Raw genomic sequence first — 13,228 nt, 5'->3', positions numbered from 1 at the left:
CTACTTTGTTTCTTCTTTGCTGTATTGATGCTTTTCTTTTAACATCATTTCCATTTACCAACAAAAAGAGATGTATTTACCATTAAGCAAAACAAACTGATACATTAACTAATTCTGCTGACATATGTCATATGTGTGTATATATGCATATCTATGCATATAATATGTGTTAGTTAATGTGTGTATATACAATTCCAAACTTGTAGTCAGCCACCTCTCCTGAGTCAGTCCCTTGGAGTCAAACTCTTCATTGCATTGACTTGACCTCTCTCTCTTTTTTTAATGTGTTTGTTTTCTTTTATGTTGTTGGGGTTTGTGTATATATTGTTCTGTTTACACCACTGTGTTGCAGTATCTAAGACTTCCTAATATTTTATGAATTAAGCAAGTCCTTGCTGCACAATAATATAATATTCCATTACATTGGTATACCATAATTAGTGCCTGGTTGATGAGTGCTCATTTGGTTTCCTCTTTTAATCCTAACACCAAAAGTGCTGCTGTAAACATTTTGTTTAAATGGGATCTTTCCTTTGGCCTGTGACCCTCTTCCGGTATTTGCTTAGTGTTGGGATTGCTAGGTTGCAGGATCTGAAGAGTTTAGTAATTTTTTTAAGTTCCAAATTGTTTTTCTGACTGGTTGGGCTAATTCACAGCTCCACCAACAGCATATTGGTGTCCCTGTCTTTACCATAATGTCTCCAACATAAGTATTTCTGTCTTATTAGTGATTTGAAGCATTTTTTAAAATACAGTTACTTTTTTTTCCCCTTTGCAAACAGTTCACATCCTTTGACTTCTCATCCACTGGGGAATGGTTCTTGTTTTACATATATACATCAGTTCCTTCTATAGCTTAGACATTAAAAATATCTGAGCTGAAGTTTTTCCCCCAATCAGTGGTTTCTCTTAGTTATATTGATTTTGTTTCTGCAAAAAACTTAAGTTTTTTATAGTCTTAAATGCCTATTTTTTTGTAATATATTATATAACCTGACTGGTTGGTAATTATTCCCAGAACTATAGCTTCTTTCAAGTCTTTAATATTTTGTTGGTGAAATTACTTCTTTAAAATCATATATCCAATTGAAGTATATTTTGGTATGTGATTTAAGATGTTGGGTAGGCCTGATTTCTGTCAAACTGCTTTCCAGTTTTCTGAATAATTTTTGTTAAAGAGGAACTCCTTTTCCATTTCATAGTATTTTTTTTTTACATATGCTATTGCATTTGATTCTTACAATAGTTCTTTTAGGTCAATAAAGTATTTACATGCACATTTTACCTTGAGGAAAATTGAGACTTGAGAGGTTAAGAAACCTGCTAAATGGTCTTATAGTTGGACTTTATCTGTGAAGCCAAAGTTGCTTATTCTTCCTTTGACCCTTCATCTAGGTAATATTCAGGGGATATGCCTGGACCATTTAGATAGAATTCATTGACTTGATTGCACCTTCTTGACTTATTTTATCTTGCTATGATGTATAAATTAAATTTTTTTGTTTACAAAAAATGTGTATGCATATAACTCTTTTTACTTTTTTTCAGGTACCATTTGGATAGTACTTTAGTGGCACAATGTACTCTGAGTGGCGGTCACTCCACTTGGTTATTCAGAATGATCAGGGTCATACTAGTGTACTTCATAGCTACCCTGATAGCGTTGGACGAGATGTTGCAAATGCAGTAGTCCGTCCTCTTGGACAAGCCTTAACTGCCTCTTCAGGGGCTGGAAGTGAAAGTTTGTTAAAAACAGACAAAGAAGTAAGTATATCTTTGTATGATTGAATTTCTAAAAACTTGATGTATTTTTTTATTATGATAATGATGGACTTGGACAGACATTAATAATGTGAACATTTCCCTAAATGAAGAATAGAAAAGGAGGACAACATATGAAACTGCTAGTCTCTACTATGTGCAACTATTATCAGCCTAACATATCATTAAAAGGTAGTAAGTGTTGCAAGCATGTCAAGTTTAAAAAATATATATATAATGTATCCTACTGGTATGATTACTTGCTTAACAACATATGGATTTTTCTGTTAGCTCCATCTAGTTTGTGCCCCACTTATGAAATGTGTGAGTATAATCAGGAGTGATTTGGATCATTTTATTATCTATATTCCCTACTGGCTAAGATCCTTTTGTTTATGAGAGGCTTCTCCATTCCTACTGAGCTCGGCACATAACTCAGAAATTGGCTGCATTTTAAAACTAAAGCTTCCAGGTTCTTATTCCAAACATTTTATTTTGGGGCTTTGTAAGGTATGCCCTCTACTCCTGCTTACTGTAGTTCCCATTTTTAGTTCTAGAAGACTCTTAGTTAAAAGGTTGAGCATCTATTTTCATTATTAAAAAAGCAACTGTCATTGTGAGTTGATTGTCTTTATAACATCTCCAGGACTTTCCTGTCCTCAAAAGATTTCTCCAGAGAGAGAAGACCGGAGATTTTAAGATTGGGTTTCAGATTAGAGGAACTGAGTTCCAGGATAGTTTGAAAATAGAACCATTCCTACATTTTTGGAGGTGTGGAGAAAGAACTAGGAGTGCACACCAGGTCTCTTAGGACTACTTGGCTCAGGGCCACTCCTCATTGTTAGTTAAGGAGTCTGGAAAAGGTCATTGGGATTTAGGAGGCAGTGTCCATTAGAGAAGCAGCCTCCATAATTGGAATATAAAGTGTGGGAAGTCTTAGGCCCAACTATGGAAAGTCAGGCTGTAAGGTACTATTATGCTAGAGATTATGATCTCATCAGAATATAATATTTAGATCCTACTTTTATCCTCATTATTTAAACCTAGAGATGGGTAGGGGCTAGGTACTAAATGGAAAATATATGTGACAGCATAAAGGTGCTTAATGGCTTTGTGTGATGTTTGGAAGTAGTAGATGGGAGTATTACTAGAAACTAGAAGGTGAAAATGACATGACTTTTTTTTTCAGAATGTTATACTTTGTGCAAGTTTGGCATTTTTTAAATGTATTTTGTTTTTTGCTTCAAGTTTCTGCTTGGAATACATGTAGTAACACATGATATTTAGAAAATTTTTTTCCCCAAGTTAAGTATATGTCAAAGTGACTATACTGTACCTTCTGATGTTGTAGCAATAAAAAGTGATTAATTAGCCAAGTTACTTAATTAAAATTGTACTTAAAATAGAATAATAACCTAATGTTGGTATTTTACTTTGCTTAGGTAAAATGGACCATGGAAGTGATTTGCTATGGACTGACCCTTCCATTGGATGGCGATACTGTAAAATACTGTGTGGATGTGTATACAGATTGGATTATGGCCCTAGTATTACCAAAAGACTCCATTCCATTGCCAATCATCAAAGAACCCAACCTATATGTTCAAAACATTTTAAAACACCTGCAAAATCTTTTTGTACCAAGGTAAGAAACAAATTAAGAAAGAGCTGGCAGAGGTCTGAATTTTCATAATAGCATCAAATGTTTTTTAACTATAGAATTTTCTTCTTTAAAAAATTCTAGAAATTGAGAGATAACTGGTATAATGGAAGAAGTACTGGTCCTAGGAGATTGGGTCTGTAATTGCTGTGTGACCATGGGCAAGTCAATCTCAGTTTCATCATCTGTCTAATTGGCGGGTAGGGTGTTGGGAAGGTAATATCTGTATTACCTACCTCACAAGGTTGTGGTGAGGATCAAATGAGATGAAAGTGCTTTACAAACTTTAGAATGCTCAAGAAATGAGGTTTAAGTGTGAGTAGTTGATGATGACGAGTGATTTCACTGTCTGCCTTTTGGGTGATGACTTTCTGGTTATAGACTAATGCTATACTTCAAGTTAAAGAGGAGAATTGAGTAGGAATTTGTACAAAATTTCCCCAACTAGTCTTTTTTCTTTAATCATGTATGAGTTTGTATTTTGAGTGTTCAGTTTCACCTTTAGCATGTTTGTTAAAATAAGTGAAGAAGATATTGTGACTTAAAATATTCCCCAGCGTAGACTAAAAAACCAAGACTCCTACTTTAAAGTAATTCATATGTATGTATATACTTTATGGTTTCAAAGTTTTTTCACATCTGTTTTATCCTATTTGATTGCCAAAATACCATATAAAGTAGGTGGTACCAGTATTATTGTACCCATTTTGTTTACAAGGAAATTGAGGTTTAGAGAACTTGAAGTGACCTGTTCCAGGTGACAAAGTAAGTGACAGAGCCAGAAGTCCAACCCAGGTTTTCTACTTTCAGTTCTATCATTCTTTCCATTCTTCTATATTTGTTGCTACTTTGCAGTCAGACTTTCTTCTAAGAACTATATTTCCATTGGTTACAACTTGTCTTTGATATCCTAAGAAAGGAAAAAAATTGTAATGTCTTAATATTAAAAAGAACCTGACCAATTATGTCCTGTAGAGTTTTATTAGATGAGTATATAACTTATTGTACTAAACAGCTGGAGTTTGCAATACCTCTTTCCCATTGCCATATTTGACACTGCATTAAACTACACAAATAGTTTTAAAATTATACCTGAATGGTGTTTTCTAACTCTTCTTAAGAATATTGTCACACACACACACACCAACAATAACACAAGTAACACATTCCAAGATAATAGAATTTTTAACCTCTTTCCTAGATAAGCTTAAACCATGTGAATGCTCTTAAATTTTTCTGGATTTCTCTTGAGAATACCACTTCTCCAGTGATAACTACGCCCTCTTCACACTCTCTCACCTGCCAAAGGACTCAGTATACTCTGCTTTTTATTTGTTTATTTTTATTTCCTTTTACACTCTATATTCCACAGACACCTAGTCCATCTGATTCTTAATAACATTTGCTAACTTCTAGGGAACTTTCTTTAACCTACCCTTTATAATCTAGCCCACTTGACCTTCTTAGCTTTATACAGGTTGTTCCAAGAGTTTTAGTGCAATTTTAAATTATTAAAGCTCAAACTGCACTAAGACTTTTGGGACACCCTATATAAGGGGACTTCATGCATTCTTGATTCCATTCAAACTGGACTGTTTGCTATTCCCTAATTTTATTCTCTCTTTTTCCTCTTCCCTGCCTTTGTTCACATAATTCTTACCAAAGATGGATAACTGTCTTTCCCCTACGAGGTTGTTAGGGCTTGGAGAGCGAGGATAGTGTCTTAGTCATGTCTTCTAAGCACCAGCATGTTTTCTTATACACAATAGATAACTTTTTGAATGCTTTTTGATGAATGATGTAACTTTTTTGACCGCCAAGTTAATCCTTATACACATAGAACAGTGAACTAGGGAGGTACCTTTGAAATCTTCTTGGCCAACCCTCTCATTTTTCCAAAAGGAGGAATTGAGATTCAAAACAATTTACTCAAAATTATATAGTTTGGTTAGTAGCACAACATGGTCTAGAAGCCAGGTCTCTTATTTTCTATTGCAGTTTTCTTAACAGTGTCACATGCTTCTTCAAGATTTAATTTGCTCAATAGAATCAATAAATATTAGGCTTTTATGATGTGTATTCTCTGAAGATCACAGGCAGGAACATTTTGTACAGTTCTTTATATGAAAAATGATGAGTTACATAATGGACAATATCTTCAATAACTGTTTTATAAAAGATAAAGAAACACTTTAACCAAGTGATTTTATCATCTTATTAAGGCAGAGTAATTAGCTCTAAAAAAACTCCTATGTGAGGAGTTGGATAATGTGGAGATTTTTTTGCTTTTTAATGCTCAAGAGAACAAGGTTAGAACTTGAAGACTCTAGATCAGTGATTCCCAATGTGGGTGCTACCGCCCCCTGGTGGATGCTGCAGTGATCCAGGGTGGTGGTGATGGCCACGGGTGCATTTATCTTTCCTATTAATTGCTATTAAAATTTAAAAAATATTAATTTCCAGGAGGCTAAGTAATATTTTTTCTGGAAAGGGGGCGGTAGGCCAAAAAAATTTGGGAAGCACTGGTCTAGATGCATATACAGTTAATGTGCCTATTAGGCCATCTTTCTCAAATGTCAGATATCTTAAACTTTGGACTGTTTCTATATCTCATCCATGATCATATATCCTTTAACAGGTACTCATAACTTTGTTATATTAAATATAAAGCAAGTGCCCTAAGTTTCAAGTACTGAACACAAAAGAGGCCAGATTGACATTCTATTTATGAAAGCTTAAGAGCTGAACTTGTTTATGTTGCAGTGGTTCAATCTTCTATTTCAGCAAGACAATAAATATTTTCCAAATGATAAAAAAAAAAATCTCAATATGCTTTCAATACTCTGAATGGTTGATTTGACTCTTTTCTGAGAAAACATTTAGTAACAAGTCTATTTTCAATTATGTTGTCTGTTTTCTCTATAGGCAGGAACAGGGGTCCAATCAGATTAGACTATGCTTACAAGTTTTGCGAGCCATCCAGAAACTAGCCCGTGAATCAACCATCATGGCACGAGAAACATGGGAAGTTTTATTATTATTTCTCTTGCAGATTAATGACATACTTCTGGCAATGCCAACTATTCAAGGTACGTGGTTTTTAGATTTTTCCTTTGTTGTTTTTTTGTAGGGCTTTTTGTTCTGTTTTAAGATAACTTGTACCTGGCCCTGTTCCTCAACCACATTATAACCTTTGAGCACATCAGACATAGAATTTTCTTAGCTACTTTAAAATGATCAGTAGCAAAAATGTCTTTGAGAAGTGCTTTATTTGAGGATATGTTTTATTGGCCATTGGTATCCTGTGACTTTGACCTGTGATCTAGAATGATACTTCCAGAGCCCTGTCCACAATTCTAATAATAACAATGAGAATGGGATAGAATTCAGAACAAGTGAAAGAAATTGGAGAGGGAATAGGTGCCTACTTTAGGGACAAAGTTAAATAAACATCAAGCTATTTTCTTTCTCCTGTGGAAGTGTGTGAATTTCATTCTTTTGAGGTCTAAAGACTGGTGAATTAATGTAATCATAGATCTCTTCACTCCCAGGTAGAGGGTCATTCCTTAGGTGCACAAACTGCAGAATTTCTAATGTTTCGGACACCATCCCAGTAGCCTTCTGGATCCAATTGTAGTACTTGAGATACAGCTTAGTTAGCAATTCTAAATGGGCAGGAAAAAACTCCTTGGGTATAGCAGTGGAAATTTCTCCATCTACACTTCTGAACAGCATCTGCTAAGGTAGTTTCACATACCTTTTTTTTACTTAGGTCAGGTGACATAAACATGCCAAATTTTCAACTCTCATGTCTATGTGTCTTTCTAAAGAAGTGACCATTAATGGAGCCAGTAATCCATAAGTTTTATAAAAATAAGAGGAAGATAGCAAGAGTGTTAAAGAAGTTAGTATGCATTGATTGAGAGTAGCCATCTTGCTGGTGTTTCTTCCCTATCACATAGCACTTAGCTTTGTATATTAGTATGTTCTTAATAAATATTTGTTTGAATTGCATGTAATTCTTCTCAAAAGACACCGATAGACATTCAAAAACTTGATAATGCTTCAGCAATAATTCACTCATTATATTTTTCTAATATAAGCTTAAGATGTACAATTTGAAGGGGCAGCTAAATGGCTTATTGGATAGGAGCCAGGCATAGAACCAGGAGTTCCTGAATTCAAATCCTGTCCCAGACACTTCCTAGCTGTGTGACCCTTAACAAGTCACTTAACCTCCATTGCCTAGCCCTTTCCACTCTTCTCCCTTGGAACCAATACACAGTATTGATTCTAAGATGGAAAGTAAGGGTTTAAAAAATAGTTATGAAAGACTCTTTTAAAAGGTAGAAGTACAATTGTATGCTAACAGAATGACATATAAATCAGGGATTTTTAACCTGGGGTCCATGAACTTGTTTTTTAAAAAATACTTTGGTAATAGTATTCTAATGTATTTTGTTTTCCTTTACCATCTTTAATATTTTATGCATTTAAAAATATTATTCAGAGAAAGTGATCTATAGACATAATCACATTGTGAGAGGGGTCCAAGATACCCCCAAATAATTAAATATCTGCCCTAAATAAAGGACCAAATTTTTTTTTGAAGGGAGTGACAAGGAAATAAGAAAGTGAAATTATCCACTCCTACCTCCTTCCACACTGTCCTCAGTATTATTTCTATGTTTATACATTTTCTCTTGTAACTTCCGTTAGCAAACCCATCCCTTTGTTGTTTCCTTAGTATTTCCCTGCCCCCTTTTCTTTCCCAGATTTTATCTATATCTCTTTACCTGCTGCATACTTTTCCCCTGATCTCCTTCCATCCTACTCTTTCCCTTGATGTCATCTTTTTTACCAGTACAAATAGAGGCTAAAAATCTGAGCCAGTTTATGTGTGTCCTTTGTGTGTCCTATGGTGTCCAGGCTTTGTAACTCTGTGACTCTTTTGTTACAAAAAAACCCTATTTTATGTAAATATGAAAGCATAATATCTTACACCTAACCCAGTTGAAGATACTCTCAAATAGCAGATTCTTAAGTGTACCAGAAAGCAATATAGACAGTTTTCTAATTTGCCATTGCAGTTCCTATGTCCTCTGAAGATCCTCTTATCTGTCCATTCTGTAGTGTTCAGAGGATGCTTTTTACTTATGTTTGTTTTTTAAGCTCTTACCTTCTATCTTAGAATTAATACTAAGTATCAGTTCCAAGGCAGAAGAGCAGTAAGGACTAGGCAATTGGGATTAAATGACTTGCCCAAGATTATATAGCTAAGAAGTGTCTTGAGTTCTGATTTGAACCCAAGACTTCCCATCTCTAGGCCTGGTGTTCTATCCACTGAGCCACCAAACTGTCCCCAAAGGATGTTTTTTAGAAAAGGAATCAGAATCTCAGAACTGGAAGAAACCCTACAGGTCATAGAGTTCAATCTCTCACCTAACATAGAAATCACCTTTATATAGTTGTCTTCAGCTTCAGCTTGAAAATGTTCAATGACAGGGAATTCACTGTTCCTCACGGCAGTCCTTTCAATTTTTTAACAGCCCTAAGTATTACAAAGTCTTAACCTATTTTGTTGAACTGAGATCTATAATTTTTGTTTATTGGTTCTAGTTCTTGCCCTCTGGAACCTCATGTAGCAGCAGCAAAGGATGCAACTCTGTTTATAAAAAATTGATGTCTGTGTGCCTGTTATACACTTATCAGTCTCCTTGTATTTTGGATGATAATATTGCACAGGGGGTTAGTAACGAGGTTTACTTTACTGAAAATCTTACTGACTTCTGTTACATAACAGATGGCAGTTTGACCTGAAAACTTAAATTATGTTTAAATTTATTCAAAATTTCTGTCATAATTTCTGCTCTAATTTCTGGGTGGCTCAGTGGATTGAGAGTCAGACCCAGAGACGGGAGGTCCTGGGTTCAAATTTGGCCTCAGGCACTTCCTAGCTGTACGACTCTGGGCAAGTCACTTAACCCCCATCGCCTAGCCCTTATCACTCTTCTGCCTTAGAACCAAAACCCAGAATTGATTTTAAGATGGAAGGTAAGGGTTTTATTTTTAAAAAAAAAGTTTTGTTTTGTTTTTAACTGAGGACAATAATTATCAGAAAGCAAAATTTCAAACTAATATTCCAGTTGCTATCATGACAACAAACCTGCTATGAGATATGTTTAATCACTGATGACTTCTTCCCATATTAACGTTTGAGCTTAACATTTTTACAATAAACATGCCAAGTATGTGTTTCTTTCATTCTTGGAAAGGTGGCATTGCTGAGAATCTAGCAGAGAAGTTGATTGGTGTTCTTTTTGAGGTCTGGTTACTAGCTTGTATGCGTTGTTTCCCCACCCCACCTTATTGGAAAACTGCCAAGGAGATGGTGGCCAACTGGAGGCATCACCCAGCTGTGGTGGAGCAGTGGAGCAAAGCTATTTGTGCACTCACTTCTAGGTAGGTGATTTTCTTCCTTAAATTGGGCATACTAACTATACCCAGAAAGTCCTATCGAACAAAACAGATTTTCTCCAATAGTATAGCCTCCAAATTTAAAGATAGAATTCTAGTATTTGAGTTGAAAAGAACATCAGAGGTCTATAATCCAGCTCCTCTTCTATCTGAATTATGACTTTTCTATAAATCCCCAAGTTTCCTACACTTAATGGTTTAAGCCCCCTACTTAAAGACCTTTAGTGACAAATTCAGTGTGTCTAAGGAAGGCAGTTCCACTCACTGAAGAGATCTAAATATTGGGAAATTTTTCTTTATATTGGGCTGAAATAAGCCTCCCAATCAATCCTATTTCTTTTCTCCAGAATCAGTCAAGATAAACCTAAGTCCTACTTCCTTGTGACAGTCCTTTAGATGTATGAAGCTAGCACTCATGCTTTCTATTTCAGCCCTATCTCTACTTATGAAAGATCTACCTGTCCTTCAAGTCAGCCAAAATGCTGAATTTCTTTTCATAAAGATATCCTGATTTCTACTCCTACTCACTTCTAATGAGTAAACTCTCTCCCTCCACTGAGTTCTTAGAGCACTTTGCTTTTCTTATGGCATTTAGTGTATTCTGATTTGTTATTCTGCTATTAGTAGGCTAGAAATTCTTTAAAGATAGACTGTGCCTGATTTTCTCATAACTGGTACAAGACTCTTGTCTATTACAATAGGCACTCAATAAATATTTGTTGAGTAGATGATGGCATATCTTAGCAAGTTCAATGTTATATGCAATAGATGTTTTTTATTTTTTTAAAATTTGTTAAATGATTGATCAATAGCATTCCCTAAAGGTTTCACTAGAAATGAATCTTTTTTTTTAAATAGTGAAATCCTTTTTTGAATATTATCATGCTTTAATCTTTATTCTTGGTAAATTAATATCTATCTGTGCTATTTATTTCTTTAATTTTTTTATTGGAAACTTAAAAACCATTGACATCTGTACTCAGATGTACTAAATGATAAATGAAATTTTACCTAAAAATTCAACATGTTTATATTGTACATTTTAAGAAAGTAAAATCAGACAAATATATGTGCTCTGTTTCTTTCCAAGCCCATCTGAATTTTGACTACCTTTTGGCTTTCGTTTGAATTGGATATCTTCTCTTCATATTTTAATACTTTATGTTTTTTTCTATGCCTACTTAAAGGTGAATTTCATGAATCAATATTTCTTCTCCTAGGTTACTACGTTTTACATATGGTCCTTCATTTCCTCCATTTAAAGTTTCTGATGAAGATGCCAGTCTTATCCCTCCTGAAATGGATAATGAATGCATTGCACAGACATGGTTTCGCTTCTTACATATGTTAAGGTATTGTTTAAATGTTTCACTTGTTTTTATGTATTATCTCTTCAGTGACATTGAAAGTTTCTTTTATACTTCTTTTGTCTTCTTAATAGCACCTAATACTATTTAAAAATATGTAGTAGATGCTTACTATTTATTGAATTGAACCAAATAAAAAAAAACACAATTTCCTTCATCCTAAAAAGTGTTTACATTTTACTAAACTCTTTAAAGTAAGTACTCTTTGATATTTATTATTTTCTACTATATTCTTAGCATTGTTTTAGGTGTTAAGGAGTTGTTTTCAACAAAAATATTAACTTTATAATGAAATGGTGCTTTATTAATTTTTAAGAAAACGAATGCCTACTAGTTCCCAGTTTTTCTTGGATAGGATTTTTAATTGTTGTATATTAAAGACAAAATTTATAGAATGGAAATTGGATTCCAAACAAATTATGTATAAATGTAGTTTTATGGAACTGTATAGCTAATCATCTATGACATTATGAACTATATATTTCAAATATATTCTGAATCAAAGGATTCATGTATCCATTCATGAATTTTCCTTTCGTGTTATATTAAATAGTTTCCTCTGTAATCATTGCTTAGTTTACCCTTACCTTTCCTTTGTTACTATTTTATGTGATTGATTGCTAAAAATAAAATCATGCTTGTGGCCATAAAAAATTTTTTTTCGATCCCTCTAGTATCTAGTGATCTTATTCTCTTATAAAGGAATCAAAGAAGAGCTCATATAAACTTTTATTGCAAAGATTGGTGGCAGTAGTAGCAGGCTCTGGCACCTTCTCTGATACTAATTTTCTTTTAAACAGCATAGATAGGTATTAGAACCAGGAAATCCTCAGGCCACTAAGTATAGGACCACATTTCTCTCTCCATATTAAGTGTAAGAAAGCAAAACTTCACACAGAATTGTTAGCTGGAAGAAGAGTTAGAGACAACTTCATTCCCATTCTCCTTTTCTTTGCTATTTGGTAAATGAGAAAACTGAATGCCAAAGAGGTAAAGGAACTTGGTCATGGGATCATAGAATGGCAGAGTTGCTGAGACATCTTCAGTAGCTTCCCATTATCTCTAGGATAAAATAGAAACATTTCAATGAGACATTTAAAGACTTTCACAAAAAATCTGTCTGTAGCTTTCCTTTTCATACTTATTTCATGTTATTCTTCTTTATGGATTCTTCTTTCAAGCCATACTGGTCTACTTGCAATTCCACAGCAATCTGTTTCATGTCTCAGGGCCTTCAGACAGGCTCTCCCCTATGTCTAGAATGTGCTCTTTCCTCAGTTCTTTATACCTTGTAAAAACTCCCTTATTTCTGCCCTCCTTCCACTGCTATTGTTAATACCTTCTTCATCCTCCAATTTTTTTGTACTATATATTCTCATTTGTGCATACATCATATCCTTCAGTAGAATTTTAAGTTCCCCAAGTGCTAGGACTTTTAAATTTGGTTTTATAGCCTGAGCATCCTTACCTTAAACCTTAGCATAGTGCCTAGCACATAGGTAGGCCCTTCTTGTTTAAGTTGACTTGAGTGAAACTTGGAAGCCACGTAGTCTAAACCAATAATCTTGGAGACCAAGAAATTAAGGGCTAGAGAAAACAGGTGACATTTGACTAAGTAACATAGAAATCGGACTGGTTTTATGTAATGTTACACACATAATGACTCCCTAAAGCCAAATTCTTAAATTATATATCATTTTAGTTTGACAGTTCTACTTAAAAAGGGACTATAGTTAATTTAGTAAAGTAAAACTTTTTCTCTTTTTTGATAGTAATCCCGTGGATTTGAGTAATCCAGCCATTATAAGCTCTACTCCCAAATTTCAGGAACAGTTCCTGAATGTGAGTGGAATGACACAAGAATTGAATCAATATCCCTGCCTTAAACAACTGCCTCACATATTTTTTCGTGCCATGCGTGGAATCAGCTGCTTGGTGGATGCATTCCTAGGTGAGTTTTATA

The 13,228-nt window shown here is 34.4% G+C and overlaps 1 protein-coding gene across 2 annotated transcripts in view; it reads left to right on the top strand.

Moving 5' to 3' along the window:
* The first annotated feature begins 1,578 nt into the window (after positions 1–1,578).
* Positions 1,579–13,228, top strand: part of RALGAPB (Ral GTPase activating protein non-catalytic subunit beta) — a 77,979-nt gene continuing 66,329 nt past the window's right edge. For both annotated transcript variants that reach the window (XM_044664316.1, XM_044664314.1), the window contains exons 1-6: positions 1,579–1,764; positions 3,204–3,406; positions 6,347–6,510; positions 9,697–9,883; positions 11,119–11,250; positions 13,038–13,216. In XM_044664316.1, the coding sequence (XP_044520251.1) occupies positions 1,579–1,764; positions 3,204–3,406; positions 6,347–6,510; positions 9,697–9,883; positions 11,119–11,250; positions 13,038–13,216 (1,051 nt within the window). The remainder of the gene's footprint in view (positions 1,765–3,203; positions 3,407–6,346; positions 6,511–9,696; positions 9,884–11,118; positions 11,251–13,037; positions 13,217–13,228) is intronic.

This window comes from Gracilinanus agilis, chromosome 2 (assembly GCF_016433145.1).
Source record: "Gracilinanus agilis isolate LMUSP501 chromosome 2, AgileGrace, whole genome shotgun sequence".
NCBI lineage: Eukaryota > Metazoa > Chordata > Mammalia > Didelphimorphia > Didelphidae > Gracilinanus > Gracilinanus agilis.
The sequence above is the reverse complement of the archived record's forward strand: the minus strand, read 5'-3'. Positions and strand labels throughout refer to the sequence as shown.